The sequence below is a fragment of the Ambystoma mexicanum genome, chromosome 1p (genome assembly GCF_040938575.1).
Source record: "Ambystoma mexicanum isolate Mex_15411 chromosome 1p, UKY_AmexF1_1, whole genome shotgun sequence".
Classification (NCBI taxonomy): Eukaryota; Metazoa; Chordata; class Amphibia; order Caudata; family Ambystomatidae; genus Ambystoma; species Ambystoma mexicanum.
In genome coordinates, this window is record NC_090921.1 from 1115677256 (window position 1) to 1115692751 (window position 15496).

The window sequence follows — 15496 nt, forward strand, 5'->3', positions numbered from 1 at the left end:
TCTATCTTCTGCCTCCGCAGGTATAGCATAACCTTGTTTCTCTTCAGGTAACTATTAAGCCCCCTGACTTTCCAAGTAACTATTTTAAGCTCCCCCCATAGCGTGTCAGATTCCTACCACCTCCCCCATAACTGCAGTACCATTCCCGCAGCTTAACCTGTATATGTAGTCCCATACCCCAACTTAAACTCCCTCTAACTATAAACACCACAAGCCCCACACCCCCTCCCATCCTCTTTCCCCCCTCCCCAACTTTTTCCCAGCTCCATCCCTGGATCTCGGGCACCCCCGCATCTAGCCCCGTGCAGCAAAAGCCTACGCCCTAGCGGCCGCCTTACTACTAACTCTTGGGGGTAAGAGAAAAAGGGCCTCTATTCTGTTGCTCCTGTTTGTCTTGAATTTGCTACGCTTAGCGCTACCCAGCTCGCTTATGCAATCAGTTCACTATATTCCAGTCCAACAGGGTAATAGAGTCCGAAAGCCACATAATATCGAGCAAGTGTTCCAAAGCTTCATACTAGGACTCACCCACCTTCTCCCCCCGCTTATCCCCACAATGTTCCTGACACATTCCCATCACTTATCGTGCTTCTGGCGATCTTGCTCCTCGTCCTGCTCCGGGCAGCCCTGCAAGTCGAGCCAAGACGTCACTTCCTCCAGGGTGTCGAAAAAAACGCTCTGCTTTTATGCAAGACCTTCAGCCTCGCCGGGTATAAAAGCATGTACCTGATTCCAGCTGCACGTAGTCTTCTCTTAATTGCCACGTAACTGTACCGCTGTCTTTGCACCAACATAGTGTAGTCAGGATATGCAGTGATGTTAGTGGATGCCCTTTCTATCGTACCGCCTTTGCGAAAATACTCCAAAATATTCTCCCTGTCTTTGTAGTTTAAAATTTTCGCAATTATCGGCCGCGGTGGGGCCTCAGGCCGTGGTTACCTTATCAGAGCCCGATGCACACGTTCAACCGCAAACCCCTGCGAGAGCTTGTCCGCCCCTATCTCTTGCAGGATCATGTTCTCCACATAATTTGTAGGGTCCTGGCCCTCTTCCCCCTCCGGCAGGCCGACCACTCAACTGTTGTTCCGTCTCACCCGTCCTTCCGCCTCTTCCACTCGGTTTTCAAGGTTGCCACCTGCTGCTTAAGTACGTGGACCTCTTTTGCGTTATTTGTGCTTATCTTCACTGCGCTCTCTAGGCCACTTGTCCTTTCCGCCAGCTTTCTAACATCTTGTCGCAGCAGGGCGACTTCGATTCCTACTGCGTCAATTTTGTTCTCAAGGGCCGTACGCAGATCTGCCATTGCTGTGCCTCATTTAGTGCTCAGTTCTGTTATGACCGCTAGGACCTGATGATTGCCTCCCTCCGGGGCACTATCCACAGAAGGCGCTGTCGCACCTTGCGTCGGGGTCAAAGGGGCTCGCTGCGTCTTTGCAAAGGTCTCCATTGTCGATTGCTTGCTTTTGGTCCTCAGCCCCTTCACCGACATCGTGTAATCTTCCTTGCGTGCCTGGCCTCAGGTCTGCAATATTATTTCACGTCTCCAGTTCGGTCAGGTGTCAGGGTATCTACCCCAACAGGTTGCGCTATGCGGTGGCCTGAAAAATTGTGTTTCGAGTGGGCTGTGTCCTCCCACGTTTATCCTTTGACCTCTATAGCGAGTTTTCTGAGAGCCAATTAGTGTTTGGCCCGGTCACAATCAGACATTTCCTACTTATGGGCATATTCCTGTCTAAGTGCGCTCAAACCAGTTCCTCCTTTCTCACTGCACTAACCAGTTCGCTGCGCTATTCTTTCAGTGGGCGCTGCGTCTCCTGCCCGCTACAGCTTGTGTGTACCTGGCCGGGTACAGTGTCCCGAGGTGTCCTCACGGGCTCCCGGGCCTGATCCAGCACCTCAGCCCGTTAGCAGCTCCTTGCGCACCTCCTCCGCCTTGTGCGCAGTCCCAGCTCTATTTTCTAGTTGCACTCACACTCACGTGGTGCGGTCCAAACGATTCTGACGGCACATGTTCCCGTGCCAGATGCCCTTTGTTTCCACATGCTGCAATGTGTCATGCGTGTAGCACCTTCCTGGGCTGCTCAATCTGCTCACATTGACCTGTTCTTGCCACATCAACAGGTCTTACTGTAACAGGCCTTGTCCAGAGCTCGCCATGTGTTAATGTGGTTCAGCCTGCGAGCTTGTGTTTTGGGTGCACATGTGCACATTATGTATCAGCCAGTATAATCTGATCGCCTCTTGTTTATGGAGGCGCCCGCCAACTCCGACAGCTCTCCTGTAGTCCACAGGGCTCAGAGTCAATCTATGGTTGTATCAGCGCACATTTATTTTGGCTCTGGGTGGAAATTATGATTCTGCATGTCTGCCGTACGGCTGCCTCCTCCGTTCACCTCTCGTTCGGCCTGCTGCGCGCTCCAGTGGACAGCGTCAGAGCCCCGCATTTACCCGCGGGCTCCAGCCGCACGTCCTCGCCGAACTGTTTTTCCGGCAGGCGGCTTAGCAGGCAGCCGCACCAGTCACATGCGTGCGCCCGCCGCAGTTCGCACTGCCAGGGGGGCACCCAACTTCTATCTGTCCTCACAGGGGGCTGGGTCCACTACAATCGTTCCGCAGAGTGCGGTCCACCATCATCCACCTTTTGTCTATCTTGGTTCCTTTTGTATTCGCAGGTCGGGCAGGGCACAGTGCAATCCTCGCAGGCATTCCGGTTACAGTGGCTGCATCCTAGCTCCATCTGCAGCTCATACTGGATGCGCCCCGGCTAGCTTCACAAATCTCTTTGTTCGACTGGCCGCATTCAGTCCGAGCAACAAAGTGTCAAAACAAGCGTTCTCATGAGCTGATTCAGTCGCAGGTGGGAGCATCTTTTTCCTGCCATATTCCCACATCCATGACGCCTTTTTTTCTGTAGCAGCCTGCGGTATGGAAGCACTAGCATCGCAGGATCATCGTCGATCACGGAGCAAAGTAGAAACCCAGCCTACTCCATGGCTGCCCAAGCCATGCCCCTGGGGAGGGGTTATTTATTTATTTGCTTAACAGATAAACCTTTGCAAAAATTGTCAAAAGAGAAAAGAAGTTACACATATTTCACATTTAAGTACAAATCGCTATTCGCATTTAACACAGATTTAAAAACATACAAATTGAAAACGTTTAAAAACATCCAACTCATCGAATTCATTGATTAATTCCAACATTATAATTAGATTAGGGTAAAATAAAAGAAAAGGAGGCGAAAAAACAAGAAACCATTAAAGAGACTCAAGTTTCATTTTCTTTCACATAGTGCAATCTCCAAGAATGTTATAATTGTCACATCTACAGCCAAATCGCAGCTATTTAAAATCTTGGCCCAGAACAATCTGATTTGAGAAAATCCACATCCTGCACAAAGTGCTGAAAACATTAGAGCAAAGATCAGCCAGTGCAGAGCATGCCAACAAGAGATGGCGACTTGTTTCAATATATAGAGGAGTATCTACATGTTCTCAAGGATTGCTCATTACCTTTTCTTGCACCTTCAACTTCCCCAGTGGAGAATACATTTAGTTTGAAATGTAACATATCGCAGCGATGCTTCCTAGAAGGATGTTTTTTTTTACAAAGAAAGGTAAGCCATTGTATGCGCTTGTTTCATATTGTAGATCAGGGCTGTTCAAACTTTTTTGGCATGGGTCCCTCTTAAGCAAAATTTGGGCAGGCCGGGCCCCCCGAAAATGCCAAATGGACAGTATGTAGAAATGGCTATGAACTATTGCCCGCCGTCACCGCACCCTACTCCCAGTATAGTCCCTGAGCTCCCCGACATGCTCCCATCAGTCGCTGGGCTGCCTCATCCCACTCCTACCCAGTCCCTGGGCTCTCCCCACCCCATCACAGACCCTAGGCTCTCCCCATTCTGCTCCCACCACTATCCCAGTGCTCATTCCCATGCACCTCCCACCACAGTTCCTGGGCTCCACCCACCCCGTTCCCAACACAGTCCGAGGGCCAGTGGGAGCTGTTTTTTTTTTTTTTGTTTTTAAGTGGAGGGGCATACATATTTTCCACAAAAATGCAATAGTGACCAGAGCGCAGCGAGGGAGCCCGAACCAATCAATGAGGGCTCATGGGGGGTTTTCCGCCCGTGAATTTTTAAAAAATAATGGGTTAAAATGTTGCCTTTTAGAGCATAATTTAAAAAAAAATGGGTAAAAAGCCAAACAGTTTGCAATTGGCGCTGGGGGGCGGGGGTCTGAGGGGGAAAGCATGGTATCCAGTATCCAGTAAAACAACAAAAACCCTCCTTGACCCCTGTGCTCCACAGCGCCTCAGAAAGTGAGCTGATTTTGGCAGGTGGGTAAGGGGGATTGTGCAACAATGCCTTTGTTGTACAACCCTCCTTCCCCATCTATCTCCCACGCCCCAAAATCAGCTGAACGGACCAAAACAAACGCAGCAATCACTCTACCATTCATACGAGCACCCATCACCAAACACTCACTCATAACACAAGCACACACGCTTCCATACACATATTTAAATAAAAAATAAATGAACATACACGTACCTTCTGCAGGGGCCTGCGCGTGGGTGCTGAAATGCCCCGCTCCAGGTTACTCTGCCCGTATGTGTGAGGAGGCGCAGGAGCACCCCCTCGCAGTGCCCCAGCCAGCATTTCCAATGAGCAATGCAAGGCTGGCGAAGCAAATAGCCCCCAGCGTTGCATGGGTCAGTGAGCATGTGCGGCTGTGGAACGGAACTGTCAAAGGGAAACAATGTTTCCCTTTGACAGTTTAGCCAGCCCAGGAGCACTCCCTCAGCTGGAAAAATCAGCGTAGGGAGCGCTCAGTGTTTCACTTGGCTGGCTCCTCCATAATGGATAAGGGGGCCACTGGTTAGACGCCCCCTCGCCCATTATGGATTAGCCGCCAGGCTTGTACTGGCCTATAGGGCAATAGGGCGATGCCGTACCAAAAATGCCATTGTAGGCCAGTCAGAATGGGCCACTATTTTGGCCAATGTGGGCCAGTTGGATGAGTTACTTCACTATGCAGATAGTAGTTTTGACCATTGTTGCTGAATAAATATTCTTTAAATATCAAAATGTGCTTACATTTCAATAAAAAACTCCCCCTTGGGTACCATTCAAACAGTCTGTGACTAAAAGAATGAATATCCAATTGCAACTGCAGGCCACTTTTCATTGGTGTCTAACACAGTTTTATGGTCCAGTCCGACCATGTGAGCCGCCCCTTTCCATTTCCTCCAATCTAAAAAAAAAAAAAAAAAACAAGTATTTTTATATACGTTTCATGCTGGGCTCTCACACCCCTCTACCCCCCACCCCTTTTGAATTGCTGCTGCGCGCCCCACAGTTTGAAGACCTCTGCTGTAGATTATAAAATAGATGATGATTCAGAGCTGCCTCTCTATTTCTAATCGAATCAAGTTCGAAAATGATTTTCTTTTTATTTACATGGGCCGCTAGCAGCTTGTCTAGGTTGAAGTCATAGTTACTTAGTAGTTTTACACACGTTTCAAACCATTCTAGCAGAACTCTTGAGGTACTATAGAACAATTCAATTTGAAGTTCTGCTAGAATACAGTTTGCTGGAGGAAGCAAGAGAGCACTACATACTTGCAATTGTTTCACATCTGCCTGTGCTTGTAGGGATACAAGTCCTACCTTGTGCCTAATAACTGACATAGGTGTCCCCTTGGAAGCCCATTCCATACCATTGACTCTACTATGTCCCAAGTATTTGCTAGGAGGCCTGACTCCACTCGGTACAACAGTCATGGAACAACCTTTTGGTTGTAATATTTGATCATGGGAATAGCTGAATATCTCCCGAACTTCCTGTCAAATACTAATGTTTCGGTAGTGTTCAGCCTAGCTTTTGTGGTCAGCCGGTCGCAGTCATGCTGTTTTTACATCTACGCCCAAATACTTAAATGATTGGAAGACTTCCAGTTGTTCTTTAGCTATAGACCATCTGAATTTGGGCATGGTTTTACTGCCATAATGTAGCCATAATTTACTGCCATAATTTAGCACTAGAACTTTAGATTTTTTCACATTTAACTGCAAGTCTAGAGCTAAAAGAATGTGTTTATTGCTACCAATGCTTGTTGAAGCCCTATCTGTGTTAGGTCAAAGAGAACGATATCGTCGGCATAGGCCAGGTAATTTATTTGCGGGTTTCCTAGCCTTGGGGGAAAGTTTCTGATATTTTTAAATGCTTCACCTAAATCACTGGTATATAAGCTATACAGGAAAGGGGCTAGCACACAACTCTGACGCAACACACACCGGCTACTCACCCACCCTGTATAATTTGTGTCTTGGTCTAAACTGACCCTTACATTAGTGTCAGTATGTAACACGGTCAGTATATCGACCAAGGCCGCTGGGCATTCCATCTGCCTAAGTTTTGCCCACAAACGTTTCCTATTTACTTTATCAAATGCCTGAGAGATATCAAGAAAGGCACAGTAAAGCAGCCTCTTTTGTTGTTTGGCCTGAGTTTGCAAGAGATTTACCACAAAACCGTTATGGGATGTGCTCAGTCCCTTCCGAAAACCTGTTTGAAATTTGTCAATGACATAGTTCTCTTTTGCCCACATCTGCAATCTATCCAGAATTATAGTCCCAAAGATTTGTCAAATAGAGAAACAGGGCGGTAATTAGATGGAAGTGCCCTGTCAACCTTCTTGTAAATTACAACACTATTTACTTTTTTTCCAAAAGTCACAATTGAAAAACATACCAGTGAGAACAAGGTATAAGCAATTCCATACATATCACTTCTCTAAAATACATACAATCAATTCATCATCGCCATAAAATTCCCACCCCATATTCTACACTAAACAAAACACAACACCAAACAGGACAAGACAAACACCTCCCACCTAACTCCTCATCAATGTTACACCCAAAGAATAAATCCTACACCTTATCCAAACAAATTATTAAACGATCCCCACATTTCCTCTTAAGCAGTCTCCCGAAAACGCCTAGAAGCCTGAGTCTTCTCATACCATGAAAGTGTACACATGTCTGATAACCAGTTCTCATAATGTGGTTTTTTTCTAGATTTCCACACCTTCATTATATGTTTCACCGCCATTAGTAAAGCCCTACCAATCCAGTCCAATGAATCCCATATTTCCCCACTACTACTATCAATTGAGAGGAAGATGACCGACACAAAAGTTCGAGGAAATGATATACCCGCCACCAAATCAATCCGATCCTAGACGTCCTTCCAAAAATCTAACACTCTATTATACTCCCAAACTATATGCAGATAAGTCCCTCTTGAGCGATTACATCCCCAACACAAGTCTGTATCCATTAATCCCCTCCCATTCATCCTCACAGGCGTCCAATAAATGCGTCCTAAAATTCGCTGATGAATATATCTCAGGTTCAGATCTACCTTGGCTCTCACCGTCACCTTCCAAAGGTTCTCCCACAATTAGATGTTTTAAGCATGCATTGCCAACCATTTCTACGTAGACTCACCCGGTTTACAGAAGGTGTCACGCCAACAATGTCCCACATTATGGAACACAGTTTGTGCAGTTGGTCAGGCGGATGGGCCTTTGATGTGGACACAGTGAACACAATAAACACTCACCGAGCACTCAAACACTTAGGCCCCAGGGAGCTATGTGCTCACTCCCACTATACGTGCCCCAGCCCTTCTATCAGCACAAGTAAAGACAAGACCCTTCTCTCTGCAGGGTGCGGGATGCACTCGCTGCTTTGGTCAGGTTCTTATCGAGCAAAGGTAGGGTAGGGGTAGTGTAGGGGGATCCACTAAGTGGTCGTTTAATGCCACTCACGGTTATGTTTGTGTGGCACTCACCACACGAGTGGAACAGGCGAGGAGGACAGGCACCCAACTCTGCCGCCTTCCCCCGCACCTCCTTGCCTCGTATCTTCACTAGTGCTTCATAAGTGCGCCAGCTCATGCACCCACTGCAACACTCAAGAGGTGCTCCGGGTTGTTTCAGGCTCTCCCACCGCTTCTCCCATGCATCTGGGCCCAACTGGAGTGAGCATGAAGGAGCTTAGAAGAAAGCACCTATCGGCGTCTTATCGACCGCGTGTCAAGCCGCACTACTGTTTCTCAGAAGCCGCTTCCGATACCGTGTCTGAGAGTAGCTTTACTGAATGGGACTGGGAATGGATTTACCAAAGGGTATGTGATGAATCTGATGTTGTCATCACTCCTTCCTCGGCTGTGACCTCTAGCCAGGGGACGGCAGCCACTACCTGATACCGACCCTGGGGTGGCTATATGAGGGAGGATCGAATGGGGACATGACCTCTGGGAGTATATCATAGCGCCATCGGATGAGACATGGTATCCCCCATTTTCTTTTGAGGATACCCCATCCCTGCCTAATGCCTTAATGGAATACTGTTAAACCTCCCCTCATCCACCTAGGAAGGATGCTGACGACCTTCTAATGAGAGCTGTATGTAAGTCATCACAATCGGACTTACCCTCTAAAAATAATGAAAAATCTTCTCAGCTTCTACCTACAAGTCATCTACAACTGGCTTGCCTTTGAAGAACAATTACCCAGACGTTATCTCTAAAACTTCAAGAATTAACTTCCATTCCCATAACTACCAGAAAACTGCAACAGGGAAGATGAATGGAGTAGTGCAGATCAAGGAAGGCCAGGAACTCAGGCTGCACTCTAGTTGTTGCGAGCGCATACCTGCGACCAGGATATTTAAACAAACGGAGCAGCTGACTGAAGCGTGATGCTGGAGAGAGAAGGCTGCTTCTCTCGGAACAAGCCGAGAGACCGTGTGGCTTGAGAGAGGGTCGTGGAGCCGACCAGCTCTGGAACCAAAGTCAGGGAAGCTGATTGCAAGAAGAAACATGCTGCAGGAATGCCCGAAGCCAACTGTTACAACTCCCCATTCTCGGCCCCCACGGCTGCACAAACCTAGATCCATCATGGTTAGGAACCGGCATGTCGCCACTCCGTATTTTAATTGCTGGAAGCGAGCAGCAGCGACGCTGGCATTTTGGAGATCCGTTGCCTTGATTGCGGCATCCACGCTCTCACGTGAGCAGTCGGCTGCCTGCTGCCGCCGGCCCAACCCCCAGCAACGATTTAAAACCATAACGGAGCGGGAGCTCGCTGCTTCTGATTGCAGCTACTTTCCCTTGTTACCACAGCTTCAGTACGGTTTATAGTCATTGCATCGACAGCCAAAGCATCTAATGCCATACCATCTAAAAAAAAGCATCTAAAACAAAAACATCTAATGCATTTATTTTTCTTTTTTTTTTTTGATGGGTGGTCACCAACCCCCTTTATTTAACCTTTAAACCGCATTTTTATTAAACGAAACCCTTTACCATCTAGAAAAATGCATTAGATGCTTTTTTGTTTTTTTAGATGCTTTTTTTTTAGATTGTTTGGCTGTCGATGCTTTGGTTGACAATGCAATGACCGGATACCCTTTAGTACCATTCTTTGTCCTCTTGACTCAACTTGCTGAAACTGATTGCTCTTGCCTCTGTTCCTAGTGGTGACTCTTGTACTTCTTAGCTTCGACCCTGCACACGGCTAACAGACTGCTCCCCGCCTCCTGTTTCATCGCTTACTATGAATTCCTGGTATTTGACTACGGCTCGTTCCACTGACTGCTTTTGCCTTCGGTCTTGATGCTTTCTTTGATTGATCTGGTTTCTGATCCAGGCCCACCTCCACCACTGGCCCCAGCACTTACTCTATTTTCGTGTTGCTGGCTCTAGCTCAATACACGGGCTGCCTCTGCCTCGATTTCCAATGCTTTCCAGCGCTTCCCTTCATTCCTGGGTTCTGACTCCGGCCCTTACACAGACTGCCTTACTTCCAGTCTCAGTGCTATCCTGATACCTAACTCCCACTGGCTAAACACTGCCTCGTGTATAACTTCTACTCCTCGAGGGCAACTCCTCCTGATTTGACCTTCAGCTGCTGCCATCCATGTTCCTTGGAAAGGACTTGGATACTGTGCACATTTCTGGACACGCTGCTGTAACATCCTTGTGCACCATCCTGGTCCTAGCGTGGCCCTCGTGCCGATCGGGCTTAGAAATCCTTACTAACTACCCGTTTATTATTTTATCCTTGTCGTTGGTTGATTTAACTTTTCTACGATTCCTCATTTCCCTCTGCTCCTCAAAATATGCACCTGTTAAGGAAGTGTCAATCAATTCTATATTGTTTTCTTCCATAGGTCACACAGAGGGTAATTCTAATCACGGTCTTATAGGTCCTTGAGGGGAGAAGGTTACGATCACACATCATACCCATTCTGGAACAGCACAGTGCCTAGGCAGGTGATTCTCCTTCTCCTATATAGGAGTATTATTTTTGTTCTCCATGTATGCTAATATTCTTGTCTTTTCTTGCAGCCTGATTACATGGCGGTGTGTTCTCACCACTCTTTTGTGTGATTTATTCCTCTCGCTGTCTTATTCCTCCAGCAGAGGGGTGTATCATAAAAAAGGTTCCCTCAAGTGAGGAGGCCTGGGTTAGGTATAACCCAGGCTCTTCATCAAGGCGCAGAACCAGCTATCATCTCCAATAGTCCGGAACCCTTGGTTCGGTGAGTAACACCAACAGAGGGCTCCTAGGGCGTTTGCAGGTGTTTGGAGGGAGCCTTTGCCTTACCAGAAACCTGAAGACACAAAGCAGAAGAGCCCAGCAGGGACCGCAAGACACAGAGAAGCTGAGAAACGGGTGCAGCGACAGAGGAGGAAACACAGAGCAAACGCTACCGACTTGCCACAGGAGAAGAATACGCCAGTCGGAGCCGGTGAGTCCACCCAGGAGAAGCAGGCACGCCGGGGCGTATTGGTAGCCATGCCGAAACCGGATGCATACTAATGAAGCATATAGGAGAGAGAAGGAGCAAGAGATTATTTCTTTGAAACAAAGAACGAAAGAGAAACGCAAGACTTTCAAGTTTGTGAGTGTATGCAATACACATGTAAAAGAAGTCCTGGCAGGATAATAAAGTAAGCAGATATAATATCAGAAAGAGCAAAAACAAGAGACTGTCAATTTTGGAGAGGTGTGCAAAGCCCACCTGAGAAAAGCCCTGGCAGGAGAGTATACCAGGCAGTTGCAAGTGTGTGTGTTTAAGAAAGCCATGGCAGGAGAGTATACCATACAAGGACAAATCAAACATTGTATAGGGATTACATGGTTTAAAGAGGTCCTGCGAAAGAAAAATTAGGATTAGCAAAAGGCCTTGCTGATCACGAGAAGAGGAGTGAAAACTTGTCAGGAGAGTACACAGGGTACCCTAACAAGACAAAGACAGAGAGCCAAGTTGTTCTGTACATTGTGTTCTTGATCAAGAGAAACCCAAGGAACTGACATTGTTGAATAAGCAACCAAGGGAAGAGAAATCCAGGGGCAGGGAACCACCCTATGGAACAAGGAACTCTATCCTGTTGGAACTTTTGTGTTGGAGTTATGCATTTTCCTTTTTTAACATTTGTGAACCACTCAAGGCCAAAGACATTACCCTTTTCACTTACGTTTGTTAGAATGTGAGGGTCAGAAGAGTACTTTGGTCACAGGATGGGTTTTCTTTCGACATTCTGACTTTGAGAGATCCTTCGTTTTGGTTTTGGTTAGGGATACCTCCTAGAGCATGAACAGAGAGGCATTTCCCCACCCCTTTTGTTTTAATAAGTCATTGACCAAACCCATGGCGCCTTTGTGTCCTAGTCTTATTCCTGGCTCCTCACAACATGTACCCTAAAAAAGCCAGCCAATCCTTAACCTGTTTATGTTAAGCTTCTGCAGCTTCTCCTTACTTGCACCGCTCCATTGTAATGCCCTCCCCCTGCCTCACAACTGCACCTTTTGACCAGTGGAGGGGCTTCTCCCACCAAACTGACCAATTCCACCCCTTCTTTCCTGGCGCCATTTCTATGATGCAATTTTGAATATGTCAACATGTGTCTTCTGCCAACTGTCATAGCACTAGGCAAGGAGTGTGTGTTATATTTATGTCTGGCTCTTGACTAAGTCCCTGGTTTATGTGTAAAGCTCCCTGTTTTCCATTTATTCATTTGTGTTTATCTTCAAAAATAGAAAAATACAGAAAAGCATGCCTTTCTACTTGGTTCCTGATACTGTCATTTATTGCAGGCCAGTGGCAGACAGGCAGCACACAGTGTTTAAGTGGATTAAAAAGTAGGTCCAAAGTTATATAAATCACTGACCACATATGTCTTGGGTCATCCGCCCTCGCAGGTGCAGCCATGTCTTAACTTAAAAATGGTGTTGAACTTGAAGTGGAAGAACACAGCTCCATGTGTCCTTTATGACCCTTGTAAGTTTCTTAACAGATAACATTCTACTCATCTTAGCTGCAGAATAATACTAGTTTAATAGTATTATTTTACTGAACAAACAATACATGTAGATAACTACAAATAAGAGACAACAAATAAAAATGTTGGAATAATTAATACCATAAAACCAGGAGCCACATGTCCTCACCGTATATTCAAATTCTGATCTCTTGATCCCATTCTGAAGGTCCCCCTCTCTTCTTGCGGACTGCCTTCCTCTGTTTCATTAATGCACCCTTTATTTGTAATTGCTGCTTGAAATGGCACCCTTTATTCAATAAATACAAATCTATACATTCTGTCTGAACAAACATCAGTCCAAGGCCCCAGTCACTTTGTGCATTCACCCATTTAACAGTCAGTGCACTCTAGAACACCTTTGCTTAAGCAGATTCCTATCTTTGTGCCAGGTTTTTGCATTTTTTATTATCATATGTATTCTTCTAACTAGTGTGGTTTCCTTTTTTCCCCTTGTTGTCTACGGATCATGCATAATTTACTTTTTTGGGTGATGCTCCAAAGGCTAGTGGTTGAAGCTTGCGTGAATAACTTTAACTTGTCTTTAAAACTATCTTTCCAGTTTCCTCTGCAGCCTCAAGAATCCTCTCTCATTTTAAACAAATGGAGTTTAGCAAGTACCTTACTCTGCAACAAATTATTACCCACTTTTCCCTTCCCCAACTTGTGTACTCTGATCACCATGTGGACTACATCTGGACCACTAAACGAGGCTAACAGGTTTCCATGCCTCCCTCATCAGTGTTGCCTTCTTGCACCTTAAGTCCTGTAATCGTATGTGTTATCTTTGTAAGTCATTTTCCGGTTTTAACGCTTTCAAATGTAATAATACAATTGTGCTTCCCGGGCAGACAACCTGTCAACAGTTGAATGCATAATCTCAGTTGTCCCATTTCTTGCCATTTTTACTGTATATAAACTTTGCCTGTTTGAGAGATTTATTTTCCCAATTCCCTCTTCTTTTTGCCATGTATCTCAATTTTCGTGCCATTCGAATTTCAGTTGAAGAGTTTCAGAACCATGAATAAGACCGTGTTTCGTGAAGTCCAAAAGCTTGTCCTAGGTTCACTGGCTGTCTATAGCCCTTAAATTATCTGGCCATCCACACGGTACTGTGGGCATAACAAATGGGAAAAACTGGACTGCACTAAGACTTTTAAGCAAGGCCAGTGCTCTCACTGGTTGGATAGGTTTGGCGGTAGGTACCAACATTGGATAAAGGGTTAAGGTGAGGAGTGGATCAATAGGGTGCCCTAATATGCCTTCTGTTGAGTTTTGTCAACAGCTAAATTTTCCCGCAATTTAAATTGTACAGCTATCACAATGTTCTCAGCCATTGAAGACTAAGCCATCTTCACACTTTATTCAGAGCTACTGCTCCACAGACCTGCACAATTGCTTCAGCAGCTGTTGACATATGTAGAATTTGATGCAGAACTGTAGCGGTGACAGGCCTGTGCTCTATGAAAGCATCATGCATTCATTGTGGTTGTTTTTGCATCTCAATAATTACTTGCTTATGAATCAATTAATTGCTCTTTTGGTGTTCAGTGAGACCTCCATTCACTGTCCTGCATCTGAACTCCAATAGCCAACATACTTTTCGTAACATCAAGACTTCTAATAACCAGATACATTTTAATCCAACAGCTAATGGACAAATAATGAAAACAATTAATGATTTAAAATGTAATGTGACAAGACTTCTAATAACCAGATGTATTTGAATCCAACAGGTAATGGACAAATAAGGAAAGCAGTTAATGATTTAAAATGCAATGAGACCACCTCATCAAGCAAGGCTTCACCTGACAAAGCTACAAGTGTTTTCCAAGGCTCTGGACAGCAAATATATTCAAGAAGCCAGTTGTGGTCAGAAAGCAGTCCGATAACGCACGGACAGAAGCATACTCAGTGTGAAATGGGTTACAAGAATTCAACACTTGCTGTTTCATATCCTAGAATTCCCATTCTACACATATCTGATAAAACGAATGAAAATAAAAGTACTCTGGCAAACACAGACCATCTTCCGTGCCAGCAAAACACAAACCTAAACTGGACACAATTCAAATGTACTGTTTGTAAGAAAAGTTTCAAACAAAACATGCATCTTGTCAGGCACATGAGAATACATATGGGAAGAAGGCAGTATCAATGCAATGAGTGTGGAAAAAGTTTCTGCCAAAGTGGCACACTCAATCGGCATAGGAAAATACATACAGGAGAGAAACCATATCATTGTACTCAATGTGACAAAAGTTTTAATCAAAAGGGGAACCTAATTTTACATCAGCGAATACACTAACCGCAAGAGAGAAGATATTATTCTACCAGACGATGAGAAAAAACTTCAAGAAAAAGGGAACTTCTATTCAGCGTATGGCAAAGCATATTGTAAGAGAGACAATGGGATCCCCAGCCAAGTATTACAGAAAACAGTAATGTAGTGAATATGTGGCATACTCGAATCCTGAATAATAAAATGTATTTAACTGGACTTGTTAGGACACCTTTTTTTGTTTAATAAGAGGGCTTTTGTTGGAGTCACAGAAGGATCTATTTAGTGATCATTTAGATCATAGAATTGAGAGACTGAAGATTATAAGATTTCAGGAAATGCATTTAGGCTATCAAGATTTGCAGCAAATGCTGAAACAGCCATTTGTTTGTTATGACTAGGCTTGTAATAAGTAAGTTCGAAACAAACCTGGTCATACAAACTATAAAACTGTAACATGTTCTTTCACTAGTAAGGTACTAGTAAGAATACCTGTTAATTTGAGAAACTCCAAATAGAACATTTTATCTTATCATGCACTGACTCAAGCCTGTGGTTTTGTCTTTTAACTGAACTTGCAAACATGTATCCAACTTGGAGACACTAAACCCCAGAGAGAATGTTTTTTGATGTGGGAAAAACCTTTGTCAGATTCAAGAGATAGTGAAGTAGGAACAAATCATGTTTCCGCTGTGGTGTTCGTCCCGTTGATTGTTTCAGAAATGCTTGCAACGAAGAAGACTGAATGGAACTATTTCTCCAGCATGGGGTCTGGCATGGATTCACATGCTCATGAATATTCCCTGTCGTC

At 45.2% G+C, this 15496-nt stretch overlaps 1 protein-coding gene across 3 annotated transcripts in view; it reads left to right on the plus strand.

Moving 5' to 3' along the window:
* Positions 1-14904, plus strand: part of LOC138449209 (zinc finger protein interacting with ribonucleoprotein K-like) — a 740539-nt gene extending 725635 nt beyond the window's left edge. For all 3 annotated transcript variants that reach the window (XM_069604751.1, XM_069604753.1, XM_069604752.1), the window contains one exon: positions 14141-14904. In XM_069604751.1, the coding sequence (XP_069460852.1) occupies positions 14141-14712 (572 nt within the window). In that variant the 3' untranslated portion in view covers positions 14713-14904. The remainder of the gene's footprint in view (positions 1-14140) is intronic.
* Positions 14905-15496: the final 592 nt, after the last annotated feature.